The sequence below is a fragment of the Chlorocebus sabaeus genome, chromosome 3 (assembly GCF_047675955.1).
Source record: "Chlorocebus sabaeus isolate Y175 chromosome 3, mChlSab1.0.hap1, whole genome shotgun sequence".
Lineage (NCBI taxonomy): Eukaryota > Metazoa > Chordata > Mammalia > Primates > Cercopithecidae > Chlorocebus > Chlorocebus sabaeus.
Genome location: NC_132906.1, coordinates 83,142,164 through 83,166,446, shown reverse-complemented (window position 1 = coordinate 83,166,446; position 24,283 = coordinate 83,142,164). Strand labels below are relative to the sequence as shown.

General features: G+C 36.4%; 1 protein-coding gene across 8 annotated transcripts in view; it reads left to right on the top strand.

The window, feature by feature from the left end:
• Window positions 1-24,283, top strand: part of NALCN (sodium leak channel, non-selective) — a 351,429-nt gene that overhangs the window by 189,851 nt on the left and 137,295 nt on the right. For all 8 annotated transcript variants that reach the window (XM_007960806.3, XM_038007863.2, XM_038007864.2 and 5 more), the window contains one exon: window positions 22,322-22,459. In XM_007960806.3, the coding sequence (XP_007958997.2) occupies window positions 22,322-22,459 (138 nt within the window). The remainder of the gene's footprint in view (window positions 1-22,321; window positions 22,460-24,283) is intronic.

Below are 24,283 nucleotides of genomic sequence, written 5' to 3'. Positions count from 1 at the left end.
TTTTATTTATTGTCATTACTGTATAAAAAGCAACTATATATTATATTACATATATGATACATTCTTTATATAGACACAACACAATTTATTTTTTCATTTTCCTGTGCAGGAGGCAAATTCTAAGCTGTACTCCATGATATCTCCCCTCTAATGTCCATACCTTACATCATCCCCTACCCTTCGATACTGGTAGGATTTGCGAATATGGTGGGCTGTCATTCCTGTGAATAGGTTGCTAAGCATTTAATGCTGAGTCAGTCATAAATGGTTATTGTCATGGGTGGGCCTGACCTAATCAGAGGTACTGAACTTTTCTTGGAGAGATTCAAAGCAAAAAAGGGTCTTCTGTTGGCTTGCATTAGGAGATATCCCTAATGTAAATGACAAGTTAATGGGTGCGGCACACCAACATGGCACATGTATATATATGTAGCAAACCTGCACATTGTGCACATGTACCTTAGAACTTAAAGTACCATAATAAATAAATAAATAATAAATAAATAAATAAAAGGAAGTAAGCCTCCACGTTGCAAAGTGCCATGTGGCCAAGACCCTGGCCAACAGCCATCAAGAAAGCAGGACTCTCAGTCCTGCAACCCTAAGGACCAACCCTCTGATAATAACCCAAATGAAGTTAGAACACCACAGATGAGGCCAAAGCCCAGCTAGCATCTTGATTTTGAGACTCTGAGCTGAGAGCAGGGTTATATTACACCATGCCGGCATTCTGACCTCCAAAAACTGTGAAATAACAAATGAGTGTTAAGCTGCTACGTTTGTGGTAATTTGTTACACATCAATAGAAAACTAATGCGTCCAGATGTTTGTTTCTAAATTTTGCAAATCCAAACAGTACTGCTCTGAACATTTTTACACATTGATTTGTGCACATATGAAATAATTCTTTTTAGGGTATGTAACTGGGAATAGAGCTGCTGGGTCTTAGAATGAACATATCCTCAGTTCTCATAGGTATTGATAAACGTGCATTCCAAAGTAGTTTTACCAATTTATTCTGAACTATCAGCAGTATAAGAGTATTCTCTACTTCACCACTCAGGAACACTTGGTCTGGTCAGGCTTTGTTTTGCTTGAAACATTTAGCTCTTCATTTAGCCTGAATTGATTTTTGTGGCTGCTGTGAGAGAGGGAACAATTTTATTTTCTTTCCATTTGGATAAACAATTGCCACAGTACTATTTATTGACCAATCTATTCATGCCTCATAGTTCTACATCATATGCCAGCTGTGTCATAATGTGGTTCCATATGTGAGTGCCCAAGTCAAGCAGCACAGGCTCCCTTGTCATCCCCTTTTGTCATTGTTAACTATATAGCTTTGCTCAAGTATCTCAGCAGTCTCCTCCTTTCAGGGGTTCATGACTTTGCACCTTATGTCTGACACATTAAAAACCAAAGTCTAGCAGAGATCAGAAATTCTCAATTGACTTTTCTTGATTCAAACTGCTTCTTAACTTTTGGTCCCTGGAGTTTTTAATTATTTTCTTAGACTATAAACCTTTAAAATGATACTTTTTGTATTTTATCCAGAATTTCCTGGGGTTTTTGAATCATTTTTTTTCCATACAGGATGAGAAACTGAGGTTCACTAATAAATTTTTGAGAAGAAGAAAAAAAAGTACCCCATGGACTCTCAGATGGATAGACTTTTTTGTTTTAATTATACTTAAAGTTCTAGGGTACATGTGCACAACGTGCAGGTTTGTTACATATGTATACATGTGCCATGTTAGTGTGCTGCACCTATTAACTCATCATTTACATTAGGTATATATCCTAATGCTATCCCTCCCTTCTCACCCCACCCCACAACAGGCCCTAGTGTGTGATGTTCCCCACCCTGTGTCCAAGTGTTCTCATTGTTCAATTCCCACCTATGAGTGAGAACATGCATTGTTTAGTTTTCTGTCCTTGTGATAGTTTGCTCAGAATGATGGTTTCCAGCTGCATCCATGTCCCTACAAAGGACATGAACTCATCCTTTTTATGGCTACATAGTATTCCATGGTGTATATGTGCCACATTTTCTTAATCCAGTCTATCATTGATGGACATTTGGGTTAGTTCCAAGTCTTTGCTAGAGTGAATAGTGCTGCAACAAACATACGTGTGCATGTGTCTTTATAGCAGCATGATTTATAATCTTTTGGGTATATATCCAGTAACGGGATGGCTGGATCAAATGGTATTTCTAGTTCTAGATCCTTGAGGAATCACCACACTGTCTTCCACAACGGTTGAACTAGTTTACAGTCCCACCAATGGTGTAAAAGTGTTCCTATTTCTCCACATCCTCTCCAGCACCTGTTGTTTCCTGACTTTTTAATGATCTTCATTCTAACTGGTGTGAGATGGTTTTGATTTGCATTTCTCTGATGGCTAGTGATGATGAGCATTTTTTCATGTGTCTGTTGGTTGCATTAATATCTTCTTTTGAGAAGTGTCTGTTCATATCCTTTGCCCACTTTTTGATGGGGTTGTTTGATTTTTTTCTTGTAAAGTTAAGTTCTTTGTAGATTCTGGATATTAGCCCTTTGTCAGATGGGTAGATTGTAAAAATTTTCTCCCATTCTATAGGTTGCCTGTTCACTCTGCTGGTAGTTTCTTTTGCTGTGCAGAAGCTCTTTAGTTTAATTAGATCACATTTGTCAATTTTGGCTTTTGTTGCCATTGCTTTTGGTGTTTTAGTCATGAAGTCCTTGCCCATGCTTGTGTCCTGAATGGTATTGCCTAGAGTTTCTTCTAGGGCTTTTAAGGTTTTAGGTCTAACATTTAAGTCTCTAATCCATCTTGAATTAATTTTTGTATAAGGTGTAACGAAGGGATCCAGTTTCAGCTTTCTACATATGGCTAGCCAGTTTTCCCAGCACCATTTATTAAATAGGGAATCCTTTCACCATTTCTTGTTTTTGTCAGGTTTGTCAAAGATCAGATGGTTGTAGATGTGTGGTATTATGTCTGAGGGCTCTGTTCTGTTCCATTGGTCTATATCTCTGTTTTTGTACCAGTACCAAGCTGTTTTGGTTACTATAGCCTTGTAGTATAGTTTGAAGTCGGGTAGCATGATGTCTCCAGCTTTGTTCTTTTGGCTTAGGATTGTCTTGGCGATGCAGGCTCTTTTTTGGTTCCTATGAACTTTAAAGTAGTTTTTTCCTATTCTGTAAAGAAAGTCATTGGTAGCTTGATGGGGATGGCATTGAATCTATAAATTACCTTGGTTAGTATGGCCATTTTCACAATATTGATTCTTCCTATCAGATGGATAGACTTTTTAAAATAATCACCATCTAGGGCAGGCCATTCCCAGTGTTTGCTTTTACCATCCGCAGCCTCACAGTCTTTTGCCTTTGTTTGCATTGAGGATATTGTGTCCTCTTTGAATATCATAGCCTCAGCTTTATCCTCCTCCAGTCTTCCACACCATTGAAAATCATCTTTCACAAAATCTTTCATACCTATTTATGATGAAGATAAATAAAGCATGGGCTTGATTTTTCATTCATAATTCTATCAACATTCTTATGCAATGGAGCTAGGACGTATACAGACATGAAAAAATGTAGTCACTGCCCTCTTTAACTATAGCATTGTCAAGAACCCAAGGAAGAACTGAAACAACGTATCCCATAGTAGAACACATAAGAAAGATCTCAAGTAAGCCAAAGGTGACATATGCTACAATAGGTGTACTCAGTTCTAAAGTAATAGCAAAGACGTTTGGGAGAGTATTTTAAAATTCTGGGAATTTACTCTGTGCTTAGTGCTTCCAAATATCAGCTCATTTAATAAGAGAAAAATATTGCTTCCAGAGAAGGAGGTCTGCAGAGCTTTATAAAGATTTGTCTTTAGGGGTGAATATAATTTCAACAGATAGGGATTTGGGTCATGGCATTAGATGAAGGCATTCCTTATAAGAAAAACCAAATGAGTAAATTAGAAACATGGAGAATCACAGGCATGGAGGGGACATATGACCAAAGGATGGCAGTAGCAATGGGAAACCAGACATGGAGGGTCTTCAGTGGTTGGAATTGGGACACAAGGGAGCCTTTGAAGATTTTTACTCTTTTTTTCTTGGAGAATAGCAGAAGAGCTATTTTGAGGAAAGTTATACTGGAAGAAATGTTATTTCTCTGAGGAGGTATTTTCATTGAATGAAATTCGTTTTTATTGATGAAAGACAAGAATTTATGATCAGTTGATAAATTTCAGGCATCTTTGGAGGTATTGTTTATTTTTTTCTGAGGCTATTACCGTGTCAAATCTTTTACAGTCTCGTAAAACTGAATCTCGTCTGAAGCCTTAGGCCAAATTGTTATCCAGAACGTGACTCTGCAATAGAAACTAACAATTCGGCTGATTTTAAAGTAATCCCAAGATATATATATATATAGTTTTTGTAATTGTCTCCCCCCCCCCAAAAAAAAAAAGCTGTAGCATTAACTTTCTTTATTTCCTTCATAACATTAGGGTTTTTTCCTTACTCCTGTTTGAATTTATTTTTGTGGTGACTCATCAGTGGCATAATGATGAAATGATAAAATAATATCCTGTGTACTTCCTTTTAGAGGATGAATCACATAAAGTTGACCATCTTTTCCTGCTGTTGTGTATTAATATCACTGGTCCACTGAACTGCAATGATCAGAATTATGACTTTCCTTGAATAAAGCATCCTGTTTCCTACCCCTAACCCTCGAAGTGTACTCTTTCAGGGAGAACCTATTTTTGCACTTCATCTTATTTTGGTAGTTTTCTACCAATCATCTTATTTGCAATTTCCCAACTATTTAATTGCCATTTTACAATAATATTACTTTAATAATTTTATTAATATTTTAATAATCAGACTGTTCCATTGTTCAAACTTTAAAAATAAGCTAAAGTCATTAATGAAAAGTATTGTCTCATTCCATTAGAATGAGCTTCCACAGGTATGTTTTCAGTGATGAAAACATGACTGTGTTATTAAATATTTGGTTGAGTCTTGCCTACAAAAAGAGGGCAGTTCATACATTTGTTTGTGTTTGTATACCTTCTAGCTCCACTGCATAAAGAACGTTGATGGAATTTTGAACAACAAAACAGGCACATGATTTATGTAGTCTTGCCTACAAAAAATACAATCTTTAATGAGACTCTATTGTCGGTCCCTCATGGCTACACACAATTTCCTATCAATAAAACAGGATAATACATAACTTAGAGGATTGGTAGGAGGGTTAAAGGAAGTAATAGATGCAAAGTCGTTAGCACTGAGCCTGTCATGTAAACAGGCACTTAACAAGTAGTAGCAGTTGTTCTTCTTAAATGCACGGAAAGCCCATGGCTTAGCATGGCATGCTGAATTCCTAGCAGCGCTCACGTAGCCCAATATCCAAGGGTAAATGACTGGAGAATTAGCTCAACATCCAAGAGTAAATGACTGGAGAATTAATGGAATGGTGGACACTTGGTTTTCTGTGTTGTATACAAAGTTTAAAACTTTAAAAATAGTCCCCAATTCCAGTTTAGAAGATTATTTTTAATCAGTCTTTTGCAACTTTCCAGAAAAATGCAAAAGGTAAAAAAAATCATACTACAGAAAAATAACACAAACTGACAAGTTATTTCCAGAAGTTGAAATAGCTTATCATTAACTATTACATATATGGAATGAAACAGAGACCATTCAACCAATGATACGTGTATTCATTCTTTCTCTTCGGTGTACACCTCTTGGACGTAACACCCAGAGTCTTAGCATACCAGAAGACTAAAATCCCTACCTCTGCAGAGGACTGTCTCTAACATGTTTTCTAGGAATCAATGTTGAAATCTTAATTTCCAGGAAGCATTATGAGATAAAGCATAATGTGTGAACATGTGTGAGCATGCATCTGGCTGAGCACATGTGTGTGCAGATGAGGGTGGGAAAGGAGAGAGGGACCCCCTGAGCAAATGGAAGCTAATGGGCTGCATCCTATAATCTTATATTGTGCAATACAAAAGACAAAGCAGAGCAGCTGGGACTAGATGTAGAAAGAACCTTAGTAGCTAGTTTAGATGGAGGTCTGCAGTATTGCTGCTGTGGTTTTTGCTGTTGCATCTTTGCGGTGTTATTTTAGGTTTCAGAATTCCAGAGAAAAAGGCAACTGGCAAAAGATAAAAATCCTGCCTCAATCCGACAGAAATATACTTGATAAATTCCTGTGAGAACTCTACAAAGTTGGCAATAAAGTATGCATGTTAATATGAACCACCAAAAAGTGAATTCTGTTAGCAGTCTAGACAAATGTCATATTCCCTGTCTCTTGGGATAAACCAAGTCATTTCAAGTTGAGTAAAAAGAAGCAAAGCCAGTGGGATTATGCAAAGGTACAGCAAATGAAAGGAAAGACAACACTCTCTTGAAGAGTGAGGAAGAACTTTCCTGTATTGTTTACTAAACAAAGATTATCTTCATCTTAGAGTTGCTGCCAATTCAACAATAAGTAAAAAGAAATGTTTATTATATTTGGCCTTGTTCTAACAGAATATAATGTGTCCAGCACTAATTATATCCAGGTCAAATAAATTTAATCAAAATTTAAAGTAATTAATCTAAAAATATACAAATTCAGATGGAAACAAAAAATGGCACTCCAAACCTAAAAAGCTCATCATGAGGACATTCATGTTTCCCAGAGTCCCAGCACAAGTGTGACTAATTTTTCTAGCAAATATACACTTTGATAGACAAACATGTTTATACAAGTTCTACAATGATTATGAGGTACAAACTCGTCCCTAGGGAAGCATAATTCTTCCTGATCAAGTCCAGAAAGACATTTTTCTGGATGTTATTAATAGTGATGGTTACGCTACGTGACTGCTTTTTTATGTGTGAGACCTTACGACAAGAGCCTTGCAGAAAAATAGATGGATGGATATACACAGAGAGAGAGGTGCACACACACACACATAGATATCCATATGTATCTAATATCATTCTCAAAACGACTTCATTAAGGAAAATTATGGATGTTATAAAAAAGAAGCAGTGAGGACCAGCACCAGAAATGGATGAGAACCAACAAGAAAGCATATAAAGCTACAATAATTAGAAGAGTGTGACTTACGGTCCACAGACAGATGATGAATGGGCAAACACATAGGTATTAGCCCATTCTTGCATTGCTATAAAGAAATACCTGAGACTGAGCAATTTCTAAAGCAAAGAGGTTTAATTGACTCACCATTCTGCAGGCTGTACAGGAAGCGTAGCACCAGCATCTGCTCCTTGTGAGGCCTCAGCAAGCTTCCAGTCATGGCAGAAGTTAAAAGGGGAGCAAGCAGTTTCACATGGCGAGAACAGAAACAAAAGAGAGGAGAAGGTGCCAACTCTTTCAAACAACCAGATCTCCCGTGAATTTAGAGCTTAGAGCAAGACCTCACTTGTTATCATAGACAGCACCAAGCCATTTGTGAGAGATCTGCCCCGTGACCTAAACATCTCCCCCCAGACCCCACCTCCAACACTGGAGATCACATTTCAACATGGGATTTGGAAAGGACACACATACAAACCATGTCACCATATATTCACTCAAACAATATTAACAAAGTATCACAATGAATAATTAAAAGACTCGTTAAACAGGTTGGGAATACTAACGCCCTCTCATATTATGTATCAAAACATTTTCTTGATTAATTAGAGCAAGGATATTTAAAGAATGAAAATGTAGAGAACAAAAAGAAATAAAATCTTAATATTGGATAGTCAAAGACCACCTAAGCCTAAAAGAATAAAAGCAGTTACAAAGAAGAATGAATTTGAACTTTTAAACAAGCCAAAAATAACCACCAAAAATATTTTTTAAACAAAGGAAAATGTGAAATACAACTTTAGCTTACCATTTCAGTAAGAAAATGTCAAATGGGCAAGATTTATTTGCTATATTTGGTTTTTGTTATCGACAATGCACCCTGCTGGCAAGGAAGCACAGACACTGTGATACATTGCATGTGACGGTGAAAATTTGTGTAACGTTTCTGGGAATTGGTTTTTTATTACATAAAATGACACTAACAAACATCTTATCCTTTGACCTTGTAATTGCATTTATAGAAATCTCGCCTAAGAAAGTAACCTGAGATGCCTACAAAGATTGATCTTCAAAAAATGTTTTTGTTGCATTATTTAATGTGTTGAAAATTTTGAAATAATTTTTCTGTCCAACCATAGTAGAATGACCCAGTAAATTTTGATATATAGTGGTTTATCATACAGTTATCAAAACTATATTTTTATAGACTAATTAGTGATGTAAGTCATAAGTGAGAGAAATGGTGATAAAATATTTTTTTAAACTATATGAAGCTATATTGGCAGCTGAATTCAGTTTTGATTCAAGTACATTTATATGCCTAGAAACAAACTGATAGAATGTTTAAATTATAGAACAATATACATACATTTTTGTTATGTATGTGTGTGTGTGTATATAAACTGTTTGCATTATTTTATTCTTCATATATTTTGGTATTTTCAGATATTTTACTGTGAAAATCTTCAAAAGTGGAAACAGGTTGGTTGATAAATAGTTATAAAACCTTAATTTATAGTTAAACATCAATGAGAAAAAAACATTTTTTAAATGGCAAGTAGATGTCTAAAAGAAAGAAAATACACACACACACACACACACACACACGGACATGCTAGTTATATTTACAATAAAACTAATTTAGGTTTTTGACTTGTAAAATGTTTTATTAAAGTCAAATAATTTCAATTAAGTGTTTATTCATAAACAGCTATCAAGTTTATTTTTAAGGTATTAAAGTACTAAATAAACAGTGTTAGAAGTGTGGCTTTGAAATTTATATCTGCAAAAGACCACATCATTTTTGCTAAAGCTCTTTATTTGTGAACTTAGCGAAGACGTATGAGAAATCAAAGTTGATTACACAGGTTACTTTTTCACATGATAAGAGAAAGATACGGGGAGGAAGGACGGCAGGAACTGGGTGAGATTTTACAAAATCTCAGATTTAAGACTTCTAAAAATTAAGTATTGGACATGAGGAAATGAGCAGAGAAAATAACAGTCGCATTTCCACATTTGTAAAGAGAGGAACAATAGCCAGGCAAACTCCATGTCTGAAGTGTTGTTTATTTTAATATGCAAAACATAAGCATTTCTCTGACCAAAGCTGCTTTCTATTTAAAGCTAAATAGAAAAATCTTATTCTTGAGCATAGTTATACAAATGAATAAGAGGACATAGTGAAATTTCCTATGTAGATTCTGTGCTGTTATAGTTATGGAAATATTTTTAATTATTCCTCCATTTAACAATGGGGCGTACCTTCATGTTTCTTGGAGCACTGTTTTGTATATATTAGTAAATTATCATTGCAATGAAATGAAAATATCCACTTCATGTACAATTTTGTAGCACATATTTGCCAGTGAAATGCATAACTTACATTACAAAATTTTAATGTGGCTGACATTAGCAAAATCTCTTCTTAAGAAATAGGTCATAAGTACTCCAAGAAACTTGACAGTCTGTTCTATGAAGAGCATTAATTCAAAAGTCCCCCATTTGCATAAATCTCCAGGTCTCATTTTCACAGCTGTTTGTTGTCAGCTAGACCGTTGCAGTTCAAAATTATTTTAACATAACCAGTGGGAAGTATACCTTTCAACTAAAAATACCATGCTCTGCAAGAAAGATTGTCAGGAGTAAAATAGAAGTTCATTTGGCTGATCTTGATATTTTTCCTTAAAATGAATATTTCTAATGCAGGAACTTTAAGTTTCAAATTACTGAAATATTTTTATTAAAATATATTTTGTAATTTTATATTTTCACAAAAATAAAAGGGTTATGTGTTCATATGTAAAAATGTTAATCAGTAGAGCTTATTTTATCAAAGAGTGAAAAATACTGAGGATATCTATTTTTCATTAATCAGCCAAGCATTATATGGAGTGCGAGATAGGTACCCAGGACTATGCTAGAAAAAAGAGGATTAAAATTTTTAGATATTGCTGAGAATATGCATGTATATTGTTTGTTTTATTCATTTTAATAATGGAAAGGGATCAGTAATTATTAGATCTTAAATGTCTGTTACCTGCAACACCCAAAAGGACAGCAGGAAATCAAAGTCAAGAGATCTCAGACTGGATACTAAGCAACACTATTTGCTACCTGTAAGCTGGAGTTCATGATTTAAACCCTGTGTACTTCAGCTCTCCATCTGCAATAGGGGCCATTATACCTACAGTAATCACTTCACAGGGACATTGCTAAGATTATATTAAATAATGGATAACTACTGCAGAACTGCAAAGCACCATACAAATGCTAGTCCTGGTTCAGTGCCCGTTCTCATATCATTTCATCTTAGCTGCAGTGAAATCCTAGTACAAATTCATGATCTTGTCCGGTTGTCATTTATGGTATAATACATAAAAGTTAACCCAAGCATAGCCAAGGAAAGAGACAATTGGATATACCTACGTATATTTTCATAGCTAGCAAAAAGATTCGCTGGGTTTTGCCAATGTGCTTCTGTTATTTTTTTTTCTTTTACTCTTGAAATTATATTTAAGTGTAGACTCTACTTAAGTAATTTGCTGCTGGAATGGGCATAATGTTCTGATGTCTGCTTTGCTTCTAATTATGTTCAAGCTCATTTTGACATTTAAGGCCAATTACATTAGTCTAGATTCAGTGAGACTTTTCCTTAGTCATCTCAAATTTGAACAATAAACAGTTTTTTTCTCCTCTCTCTTTATTCATTTAAGTGGAATGCGTGGCAACAGGCATATTTTGGGAATTGTAAAAGCAAAATAAATAATGTGGGTTCATTTTGAAAAAAGAACTACTTGGTCTTTCTTGCCAACATAAAAGGCAGTCACAGAATTAATTGAAACCACCAGTTTCAACTTTATTTCCTCCAAAATCACAAGGAATAAGGAATTATTTTACAGATATATTGATATTTTAAATGTCTCAGTTCTATTAACACAAAGGTAATTGACTTCAACAGATCTCTAACTTCAAAAGAGTTCATACATAGAGAGATATATGTAAAAATAGGTACAGAAACTTTATCATTTAAAAGTCACTCATAATTAAATTCCCCAGAGCAGGACCCTACACCAAAATTCAGTTAGTGTTCCATTGTGTTTTAACATCCCATCATGTGATGACTTAAGACATAGAGCAAAGCACTTAATTTACTTGCCTCCTTATCTTCAGTAAATTTGCCAACTCCCCAATTTTTACTGTTGATTCAGTAGAAGACCCTGATGAGTTGGCAGCACCAAAAGGCAATTCATAGCACCTATTAATAACAAGTCACTGTAGCCTCTTTGTTTAACTTTTATAGGTAAGATCTGGCTTGGAAAAATAGACTGGAAAGTATATTATTAAAAAAACAAAATTTTCCAATTGACTGCCATTATCAGTTAATAGATCATAGAATAGTAGACCTTTTTAGCTGGAAGATATGTATTGTGTACTTCAAAGATGAAAGGAAATAATGTCTTTGAAAACACTGTCAAACTTTCAAAATTATGTATCTAAAAGAAATTTCTTAAAAAAATAGTTTATCCTGTATAATTTTTGAACTTTATAAAAATGGAATCACACCATATATGGCAAAACATTTTAAGTCATAAATAATACATAGGAATTCTGGGCCAGGCACAGTGGCTCATGCCTGTAATCCCAGCACTTTGGGAAGCTGAGGCGGGTGGATTACCTGAGGTCAGGAGTTCAAGACCAGCCTGACCAACATGGCAAAACCCTGTCTCTACTAAAAAATACAAAAATCATCCAGTTGTGGTGGTAGGCACCTATAATCCCAGCTACTCAGGAGACTGAGGCAGGAGAATCATTTGAACCTGGAAGATGGAGATTGCAGTGAGCCGAGATCGTGCCATTGCACTCCAGCCTGAGTGACAAGAGTCTAAAAAAAAAAAAAAAAAAGAATACATAGGAATTCTGGAATTCAACCAGTGGGATAGAAGTTGCTTTTCCTTGTTACAATACTTTTAAGGCAGATTTCAAAATTATTATTTAAACTATTCTTTATATAATGCTTTATTATTTTTAAAGTATTCACATATATGTTATTTTGATTTTCAAAACAATCTTCGGGTGACACTGGGATTGCATATTTGAGGAAGACTGGTCTCAGGATGGCTGCGTGTTTTACCCAAAGCCATTAAGTAAGTCGGTGACTTAGACTCAGACCCTGTGAAAGCAGAGGCTGGGTACTTGGTTCTTGGCCTCACTGATCTGCCGGCTTACAGAGCATCCTGGTCTGCATACTCAGCGATTCAATCTCTATCTTAAACACGGTCCCTCAGCCATTCCTTCTAGAAAGGTGATCTCTTTAGAGAGAGCAGTGGTGGAGGTGGCTGAAGTTATACCAGGGGGAGAAGCTTTGAAAAGCTCCTGACTGATAGGCACATGTACCAATGGGAGCAGAAGCTTTGTTGGCAATGTCGAAGTCACTTTGGAGGCTGTGTGAGGAGGGAACCCATTTCCCTGGGATATAGCGCTCTCCACAGGGCAACTGGATGGCTAGGTGCAGCCATGGAGCATCAGATTCACCTAGGAATTGATATTTTTCCTGAGAGTTTCACAAAAAAAAAAAAAAAAAAAAAAAAAAACAGAGAGATGGAATTTGAAGAACTGGGAAGAGTGTGATTGAATTGGAGGGATTTGAAATAAAGAAATAGCTATGGTCAATGGCTTTAACAAACAGTACTATATTTATACTGCAAATTCCAAATCCACAGTATTTGTATTTACGTACCATTTAGTTTAGCCACAGTAAGTTGTGGCTCTTGCAGCTTTTATTTACCATGGGATGTTAAATACATTTCATGTCATTTTCATTGGTTTTCCTTAACCTCTAATTCTCCATAAGATCTTCATCCTGTCAGTTACGACTTTGACAATCAATATACTTTTTAGAAATGTAACCCCAACATTAGATATGTCCAACATTTCCTGTATATCAATATTATCCTAAAAATTGCTGAAGCTTTGAATAGATGAATAAGTTTTAAATCAAAGGAATTATAAAACGAAATATTAACAGATTATGAGGTCAGTGGGTTTTTCTGAAGATGAAACTATTCTAATTATTGCTGTTTGGGGAAAAAAGAAACAAGGAGACTGAGTAGGTGAATCATTAAGGCAATTAAAAGCAGAAGAGATGTCGCTTTTACCCTCAGTGAGTACCATCGAGGCAAGTCTTCTATTTGAGGGCTGTCTTATAGGAAGACATAACAGGGACTCTCTCACTAAAAAGGTTGAGCTACTATATAAATTGTCAAGTGGATTTTATTTTGAAAGCAACTTTTTTTGTAGAGAAAGAGTTCTTGAAACCAGTTAAAGGTTTAAAAAGTAGATACTAGTTATGTTGTAAAATCAAAGTTATATGTGGATGGTACGAGTTGTATTCCCCACCACATTTTAACATTTTTAGTGTATATATTTTTAAATGAAAAAATGTACATTTTACATCTATTTTAGTACAAACATTTTAAAAAGTATCAAGCCTAAAGTAATTTATCAAAACATACGTTTACACAAAAGCTTGTATACAAATGTTCATAACAGCATTATTCTTTTTTTTATTATTATACTTTAAGTTCTAGGGTACATGTGCATAACGTGCAGGTTTGTTACATATGTATACTTGTGCCATGTTGGTGTGCTGCACCCATCAACTCATCATTTACATCAGTTATAACTCCCAATGCCATCCCTCCCTCCTCCCCCCTCCCCATGATAGGCCCCAGTATGTGATGTTCCCCTTCCCGAGTCCAAGTGATCTCATTGTTCAGTTCCCACCTATGAGTGAGAACATGCAGTGTTTGGTTTTCTGTTCTTGTGATAGTTTGCTAAGAATGATGGTTTCCAGCTGCATCCATGTCCCTACAAAGGACACAAACTCATCCTTTTTTATGGCTGCATAGTATTCCATGGTGTATATGTGCCACATTTTCTTAATCCAGTCTGTCACTGATGGACATTTGGGTTCATTCCAAGTCTTTGCTATTGTGAATAGTGCCGCAATAAACATACGTGAACAGCATTATTCTTAATAGCCAAAAGATGGAAACAACCTAAATATCAACTGATAAATAGATAAAATGTGGTATATCCAGTAATAAAATATTATTTGGCAACAAGAGGGAATGAAGTTCTAATGCATACTACAACATGGATGAACCCTGGCCACGTATTGCCTGATTCCATTTATAGAAAATATCCAGAGTACAAAAAGCCATAGAGACAGAAAGTAGATGATTGATTTCCAAAGGCTGAGAGAGGGAGGAATGGGGAATGACTGCTAACAAGTGTGTAGCTTTTTTTTGGGATAAAGAGAATGTTCTTAGATAGTGGTAATGGCTGGACAACCCTGTGAATAAACTAAAACCCACTTAATTGTACACTTTAAAAGGTGAATTATGGTATGCAAATTGTATCTCCAAAACCTACTTCTTTTAAAAGTTAAAAAAAAAAAAAATATAGACCCCTTCCCTAGTTCCTTAGTCCTTTCCATTCCAGTCCTGAGAGCTACAGGTTTATTGTATACACTTTCAAGCATTTATATGCACACAAAATCATATCTTTGTGCTTGGGATATAGCATATAGCTATATCTATATTGGCATATAGATACAGCAAAGGGATAGTACTGTATATTCTACTGACTCTATTTTGACCAAAACCTAAGATGTTTAACCATTCTACTTTTTCTGAATATTTGACTAAGTTTTAACTTAAATTGATATCCACACATACTAAAATACCAAAATATGCACTGAGTCATCAAATTTCAAAGGTCATCCGTGATATTTTTAAGGGCTTCATACTCCTTTGCAAGATCTTTCAGCCTGTTTATTTCAGCATAGGAAAATACCCTTGCTTTGCCTTCACCTAACTCTAAGGAAGTCTATTAGAGATATTTAGGGTCAGAAATGAGTCCTCGGGGCTTGAGAGAGAAAAGGATCTTCTGCTGTTGATGATCTGGCTCTGGCATGACCCTGTGGCATGGGTCCTCACTGGCTCTGTGGGAAGCCTGGTGGAGGCAGCGTGGCCTAGCCCACCTATGTTGATGTTTAAGGGGTGCTAGGAACAAGAGAAGCTATAGAGGCTTTTGCTTATCCTCCTTTATTCCCTCTTTGATGGTCTTATTTTTATCCAATGCTCTTAATCTAAACTTATAACCAGAAGTTACAGCACCAAAATGTGAGGGCACTTAGGGGAAACCTGTTTTCTGTTTTAGTGGTAATATCAAGGAAGATCGGGGACAAATGCAGAGCTGGAAGCAAGGACTAAGGTTGAATTTAGCAGGATTTCCTGAAAGATTGGATGTAGGATGTGAGGAAATGAGATGAACCAAAGATGTCTTCAGGGTCATTGGCCTGAGTAAGTTGAAGAATGGATTTGCCATTTTCTTGGCTAGGAAGGGAGAGCAGAAAGAACAGGTTTGAAAGTGGGGCATGAGGAGTTTAATATGAGACATCACATACATGAGATTCCTGTTATCTAACATCTGTCCAAGTGAAAATGTGGAGTTGATTCTGAAGGTGGGACTGGAAATACAACTGCGGAAGTCATCAGTACATACATGGGATTAAAGGCATTATAATGGATGAGATCAAGCAGGTATAATGGATGAGATATAAGAAAAGATCTGAGGTCAAACCCTGAAGCTCTGCAACATTTAGACGTTAGGAAATTGAGGAGAAACCAGCAAAGGAGCATGCAAAGGGCTGGCATTGGATTTTGTGGCTCTGTAGTGTACTGCTTTTCTCTGTGTTTTCACCCGGAGCATCCCTGTGACATTTCTCTTCCTCACACTCTCCTGTTGTGCTTTCACCCTCTACTCTCTGGTTCTCACCCTGTTCTCATATATCCAAGGAAGATGATACACTCTAATTAGAAAGAAGAACTGAACTCAGCTTATGGTTTTCAAAATCTTTCTTCTCCATTAGGTGAAAATCATTGCAGTCTGTTTATTCAATACATTTTCTTTTCCACTTAAATTCTGTTCGTGTAGAGACTGATTCCTGGGAACATCACTGTGCTGGCAACTTTGACTTTGTAATTTCCCTTTTGTTGCCCCACTCAACCGCGTGGCTGATCTCCATTCATTTGTTCACTTCCAGAGTCTACTGTTGGCAATCTGATTTTTCTTCATAGTTTTCCATTGAAATTCACTGGAGATGCTTTTGATTTACTTAATTCTTCCCTGGCAGGGTAGGGTTGCTTGTTCCTGATCACCTCATAGCAAACTGGACCATTCTTAAGTAAACTACTCATCCCTGGTGCAGTTATCAGCAGGGAGGCATCTGCAGTATTAGCAGTGATTGACCTGTATAGTGATGTTTAATATGTGGTGATGTTACTAGCAGCAAACAAAATAGCACTTGTTTACCCCTACTTATGTGTATAAGTTTGGACTTGAGGGGTAAAATAGAAAAATAGGGCAAAATTACCCACTTCTCTGCCCCTAAAACCTAAGGAAATGAATAAAATGACCTGAGAAAATTACACCAGCATAACCGCAGTAAGGAAGAGCTACAATTTCATGCCGTTTTCTCTGAAAAGCAGCTAGGAGGAAAGAAAAGAAGAGAAAGACGAAGGAGGAGGAGAAGAGAATGAGAGAGAGCCCAGAACACTCTAGGCTCATCCGTTAAGACTGTCTTCTAGAAGAAAAAGTTAAGAAGAAATAAAGTTGGAAAAGCACTAAATCATATACTCAAATCCTCCCATCTGTGAAGTTTCTGGCCAAGGGGCTATGCAGAGCCCTGGAAAGTGATAAGAACCACTTATGGGTAGAAGCCACTTATTCCAGAGGCAAAATAATCCACTAGAGCTCCCCATTTTTATTTTTTTCAGCTGAGAAGGCTTCAGAGTGAAGGCAAAATGTCATACCTTCTGAAAACGAATCATCTCTCATTCTGCTACAAAAATGTAGCATAATGAAAATATGAAGAGATGAAAGCAGAAGGTTCAAGAGTACAGGAGGCTCAGGATGAAGAGGGGTGTCGAAAGCCCCAGGAGCTGTCCTATTTGCCCATACAGAGAACCAAAACCAATAGGAGGATATTGACTTCTCCCTCACCTGGAGTCAGTGGAGTGGGAATGATGGCTGGGAGAGGCCAGTGAGTTTGGGGAAGTGAACACTTAGGACTGATTAGTTCTGGCTGCAATAAAGATTGCCTGAATCTACCTGAATTGAAGAAATATCTGAAGTCTGATATTTCAAGCATAATTGTCCATACACAGCCTCAGCTAATACTTCTCTCCCTGTACCCCTCTCCTCATTACTGAGACAGTAAAACACAGAGAAGAAAACCTAGTTGATAAATTGAAAGAGGACGCTAATGAGTGGGATGAGATATTTGGAATAATTCTCTGCCACTGTATTAGAAAGAACAAAAGATCTAGTAAAAGTGTTAAAAGTGGAAATTATGGCAACTGTGGAACCAGTCTAGAAAAAAATTAGTTCAAATTAGAACAGGTAGTGAGAGGACCTCAAGAACACTATCTATGAGAGTAAGAATCAAATGGTTTCCAGGCAATTGATGGTTTAAAGAAGAACATATGTAGAATAGTAAGAAGGGTTTATTCTGAATGACAAGTGTAATGCATGAGAATATGGAAGCTACTTGAGGTAGAAGAAAGAAAGAATATATTTTTTTTCCCAATAGGACATGTGAGAAACAGAAAATCTCAGCAAAAACAAAACCAAACCAAAAATTGCATTAACAATGGCTCAAATAGCGTGAGTTAAATTGGCCCAGATTCTGAGCAATTAATGGAAAGTAAGAAAGGTTCCATTTAACCTTGACCATTTACTGTCTAATACCTTACATGTCATTATATCAGAGTCTTGGAGGGGGAAGTATAATTTTAGAACATTACCTCGACCAACAGTGAGCAATGTTTTCATAGGAAACATTGACTATCAACATATTGATTGTCAGCTTGCTGAGAAGCACAGACGACCCAATTACGATAGAAAAAAACAAATGTAAATATTGTCTGGCCAGGCGCAGTGGCTCACACCTGTAATCCCAGCACTTTGGGAGGCCAAGGTGGGCGGATCACGAGGTCAGAAGATCGAGACCATCCTGGCTAAAATGGTGAAACCCCGTCTCTACTAAAAATACAAAAATTTAGCCGAGCGTGGTGGCGGGCGCCTCTAGTCCCAGCTACTCGGGAGGCTGAGGCAGGATAATGGCAGGAACCCGGGAGGCGGAGCTTGCTGTGAGCCGAGATTGTGCCACTGCACTCCAGACTGGGTGACAGAGCGAGACTCCGTCTCAAAAAATATATATATATATCTATATATATATATACACACACACACACACACACACACACACATATATATTTATTTATATAGTGAAACTTGAGGATGTAAATGTATACACGACACAAGATGGAAAATGAAAGCAGAGAGAAAAGGTGACCTGACAGGTGGCAGTGGTAATAACTTCATCTCACACTGGAAGGGGTCAAGTCTTCCTAGTTTGATGGAAAAAGAAATAGAGATTTACATACAAATTTAGGATTGGTTAATAAGGGAAGTGGGGAGAGGTGTTGTGGCTGAATGAAATCTTCACATATCATAGCAGAAGTCTATATCTGAAGTGGATAAATCAAGAAATCCTAACTAGGGATAGGCGTAACACCATCAGAAGTGAAAACAAAAAATTCCTGTCTCATTACTTATACCAAAATAAATTTCAGACTTAAACTGATTTAAACAGCCACTTCAGGTTCAACATGTTTAAAATAATAAAACAAGGAAAGTGTAAAACTACTGCATAAAACCGCGGGTAAATTTCTGTCTAATCATGCAGTGAGAGAAGTCTTTTTAAGCAAAATAAAAACACTTAAAAGGAATGACAAATTAGACCACACTGAAATGTAAAACTGATCTTTGCAAAAATGTAAGAAATGTATAGGGGAAAATGCATTGAACATACATGGCAGATAAAAGATGAGTTTTCTTAATTTGTAAAGAGTTGGTGGAAACCAGTAAAGAAAATAAAATGGTCAACAGGGCAGAAAAATGGAATAACATGCTAATAGGTAGTTCAGAGAAGCACCTTTCTCTCTGCCTTCTTTCCACTGAAACTCTACTCCTCTGCATTATACTGAGGTCAGTTGCTCTCATTTTCCCAAAACTTTTCTTGATACACTCAAGAGGACTAAATTGGCTCTTCTCTGTTGCCCCTCAGTAGTTTTACCATATTTTGCTTACACACCATAGTTAATATTCTTCCCTTTCTTTTTATTTTCTTTTTTGTTTTGAGATGGGGTCTTGCTCTGTTGCCCAGGCTGGAGTGCAGTGGTACAATCTCAGTTCACTGAAACCTCCGCCTCCCAGGTTCAAGCAATTCTTCTGCCTCAGCCTCCCGAGTAGCTGGGATTACAGGTGCCCATCACCACACCTAACTAATTTTTGTATTTTTAGTAGAGACGGGATTTCACCATGTTGGCCAGCTGGTCTGGAACTCCTGACCTCAAGTGATCTGCCCACCTTGGCCTCCCAAAGTGCTGGGATTATAGGCGTGAGCCACCACGCCCGGCCAATATTCTTCCTTTTTGAGAATTGATCATGTTCATCTTTTTCTTCCCCTCTCGATTATACAGTTCTTAAGGGAAGAAACCATGTCTTACTCCACTCAATCCCCAATGCATCAGACCTTTAGGAGCCACTAATAATCCTTGTTTGAATAAATAAAGAGCACAGACCCTACAGACAATGTAAGTCAGTAAATGCACTTGAGTCACTATCTCAAGCACGCTGTCATTTGAATTTAAATTTCTGGATAAAAATCTCAACAAAACTGATAAGGCACCCTTCAAGCAGGGCACAAGTTAATTTTCAGCCTCTAATAGAAGTATTTTTTGGCACTACCTTTCATTGGTTTATTCATTTCAGCAGCTAGAAACACACAGATCCCATTGTCACAAAAAGCTTTGTTCGCAAATATAATTTAGTGCATCTCACAATATGAGCTTTCAGGTGGTTGAGCTGTGTGGAAATTAGATTTTTTTTCTCCTGAGACTCTGAAATGAAAAGAGGATAACCCCTGCATTATTGCCCACATCGCTTATCTCACGACAACAGATTACAATCCCATAGCTCTACGTTCCCAAGCATCTACTGACCATATAATAGCTGTGTTGGTCGAATGTAATGCAGCAGATGAAAAAAACATCAGCTGGTTCATACCCAAGACAGCTGAAAGGTGCACCTACGTTTTAAGTCTCCAGATACCAAAATAAATCTGTTGGGCTTCATCATGAGCTGTTCTACTGCTTTTGGGGAAAGAAAGCCATGTCCAGTGAAATTTCTTTTATACTGGCAGGCATTTTGACTCTTCACCTATTGCTGTTGAATCTTTAGGACATGTACATGTTTTCACACTGACACCTTCATTTAAAAAAATACAGCAATCTCATATTTTTAAGGAAATCATCTTTGGAGTTTGTGTTGCTCACCTTTGGATACAATAAATATTCAAGAGAAAAAAAATACAGGAAAAAAATAATTGCCCTCAGTGATAACTTCTGAAATAAGGATAAGTGATGTGTTGAAAAATTCTCAAAAGCAATTTTAGAAGGAATACTTTTTGCAGAGAGTGGCCGTCTCTTCGGCACCATGGCAAGAAAAATAGTATATTGCCCTTGGTGGTGCTGGAGTCAAGAATCAATAACAACATACTTGATATTTTCATGAACAAAACACTTTGTAAGATAATGAGATTACAGAAAAATCAACTCAAGGTAAAGATAATTACTTTGCACAAAGGGTAAGTGGAAGAACTTACCTTCTAGTTCGTGGTTCATTTAACAATTAATTGCTCCTTTTTCAAATAGGTCCACTGTGTTCTGGGCCTTGAACAGTGTACTTCTAAGAAAGTTTATTACCCTTACTGAAGGAAATTGCACTTAGGTCACTTCTCAGCCTTTTGGCTAAGATCAAGTGTGAAAATTATACTCAGATTACTATGTAACTATGCCTGCGTAGATCCTGGGTAGACTTCACTGAATGCAGGATGCACTTTTTGGAAAAGTACTCACTTTGGAGTCCTAATGCCTGGTGCTACTTCTATTCGTGCCAGAAACTAATAGAGTGACTTTGGGATAATCACTTGGCATCTGTGAGCATCATTTTCCTTATCTTCAAAAAAAAAAAAAAAAAAAAGAATCAGATTAGATCATCTTTACCAGATTAGGTCTGTCTTTAGGTCCTCTAGTCTAGTGTAACTGGGTTTCTGTCTTGGTCTCAGTCCATCTTTGCATTATCCTGGACTTTATTTATTGGAATCCCAATATCCGAGAATTCAAGTTATGTCTTTATTGTACTTAAGCCTATAAAGATGTTTTTAAAGAGTCATTACACTCCAATGGGCAACTTGTTCCAGATATCATCATAGTCTCATTAAAAAATATTTATTGACTACTAACGTGTATAGGATACATGAGTTGGAGATTCATGGATACACATATATTTAATTAGAAAAATTTGTAAGAATGAAACTAGTCAAAGATCTTGGCAGAAAGACTATGAGACTTTTAGCTTGGCTGGCTTTTGTTGGAATGCTCTATTTTTTTTTCTTTTTTTTTTTTTTTTTTTTTTTTTGGTCTTGGTTTCTTCAGTGATCTTGCCCCTGTGCCTTGAAACTTTTTTAAAATCATGAAAAATGTGTTTCTCTTTAAGCTGTTCAGTGTGGCAATATCACTTAGAAATATTTATTTTTTAAAGAATCACATGTTTTTAATATGATAGCTAAAATATGATAGATGGGTACTATAAAAATAAAATTAAGGTTATTGCTCTTTTATATGCTTTAGACAAATGTAATTCACTATAAAAATAAGTTTCTCTTAGCAGCAGGCACAAAAAAAGTAATCTGTTGAAAATGTTAGATAGCTTGCTGAAAGGAAAAAAATTAATGGCAAAAATCAAAGATCTTGAATTTGTTTCTAATTTGCTCAACAGTATTTACTGCCAACAAAACTAATTTTAATTCAGGGTAATTGTTTTCTTATTCTACATCTATTAGTTAAATATCACATTTTTAAGATCTTTAGTCTCATATCTTTCCTATGTGTTGAATCAAGACTGTTCTTGCCCTGATCAATCAGGTAAAAATCAATAATATTGAGATCAAAGTCTTCAAACATCACATGCTAATTTGAAGTTGTATGCAAGCCTAAAGCTAGTGTGTAATACCTTTGTTCTTTTCCTCTTAGGCATTTATGTCCATGTTCCAGATCCTTACCCAGGAAGGATGGGTGGACGTAATGGACCAAACTCTAAATGCTGTGGGACATATGTGGGCACCTGTAGTTGCCATCTATTTCATTCTGTATCACCTTTTTGCCACTCTGGTGAGTTTAGCATTTCTTTTCAATTATATCTTGGATTTTTTAATGGGATGAGCATCAACAGATATTTGACCTACTGGGTCAATTTCAAAATGGGAGCCAAAGGACTAATGCAGACTAGTCTGGTTGGATGAGATCCCTCCTTCCATTCTAAGTTTCTACACATCAAAGAACTGCTTGATTTGTTAAGTTAGAAATTTTCTCCGTCAGGTACCAGTGTTTGCAAGAGTGAAAACAAGACAGAACAAAATGAAAATCTCATATTTACATACCAATTTAAGTATCCCCAAGCATTCACACCTAGATGATCTCAGGATCAAACCAGAATTCCATTATTATTTTTTTTTCTCATGTAGAGACACTGTCTTCAATTTCACTGCATCCTCTTCACCGCTGTAATTAAACTGAAGACAGAAGCTGTAGACCTCAGGGGTGCAGTCAGTTAATTAGAAACCAGCACAGTGTTTTTGTGCTATGTGCGACTGGAAAAAACACATGGAAAAAAATAAAACACATCGCTGCAAATATTGTAAAAGCACAGGAAAGTGGAATACCAAAGTCCAGTAAGAACCGACTTCTGTCACACAAGCAGATTTTTCTCTTCAATGTACTTCCATTAAAAACAAAGAAGAAATGTTATGAAATGCAGCCTATGACTTACGAAGGAATGTAATACCAAGTGCACATCTCTGTGTAATAAATTTGTTCGTATTTAAGAAGCAAACCTAAGTTATAATATTACGTTAGAAGTTCCAAGTTGAGGACTCGAATGTTTCCCTTTTTCAGGAACACAAGAAATAAAAACAACTACTACTATTGTTTTTGGCAATATGTCTTACAGTTACAAAATATCTTCCCGCATTATTGCTAATCTTTGGAACACCCAATTAGATAGTATTCCCAGTTAACAGATGATAAAACTGAGGCTCGGAAGAGTTTAGTGATTTATCCAATGTCACATAGAAAGTATATAAGACCAGAGTGTTCCCAGGTCTGTCTGATCTAGATTTGGCCCTTAGTCTTGCAGCTACTTATTACTGCTTCCCTGGATAATGAAGTTTAAAGTTGTCTGAAAAATGTCATTGTCAAGTCAAACCGCTGCCAAAGAATCACTCACATAAAACAAAGTACATATAATCTCTAAGGTCAGTTTTAATTCTAAATATCCATGAATGAAATAAGTCCTTGATAAACGAGATATAACTTAGAAGTTGTGTTTGCTATAGACAGAGGCTTTCCAAACTAAGACATGTCCACCGCAAAGTGTATGAGAATGCATTGTTACATGGTGTGAAGTCATGGACTCAAATAGTGACTACACAGACATAGCTCTGGCCTTTTTATACATGGAGCTAACTTTTAAAACATTCACAAACGACAGGAACATTGTGCAGTAGGAATGGAAGCCTGGCTTGCAGAGCCGAATCTGGCTGTGCTGGTGTTTGCTCAACACTTAGCCCTAAGGTATTTGCATCTTCTCTTCCAGGACTTTTAAGCCTGTGCCATTTATTCATTCATCCATTCATTTACTCATCGTTCATGCATTCAACTAAGTTTATTAAGCACTATGTGTTTAAATTACTCTAAAACTATGGAATTACTCAGACTGTTGATTGTGGCTTAAATGCACGATAGATTTGATTGAAATCATCTATGTCAGGGAATATCAATCTAATTATTTTATAGTAATCAACCTAATTGTTTTCCTAATAAAGCAACATAATCATTTACTTTCCTCACTGAAAATGTTTCACACTCAGATATTCGTTTGATTCTTAAATCAGAGGCACAAAATATGAAAGCTGGAAGAAAGAAAACTAGCCTATT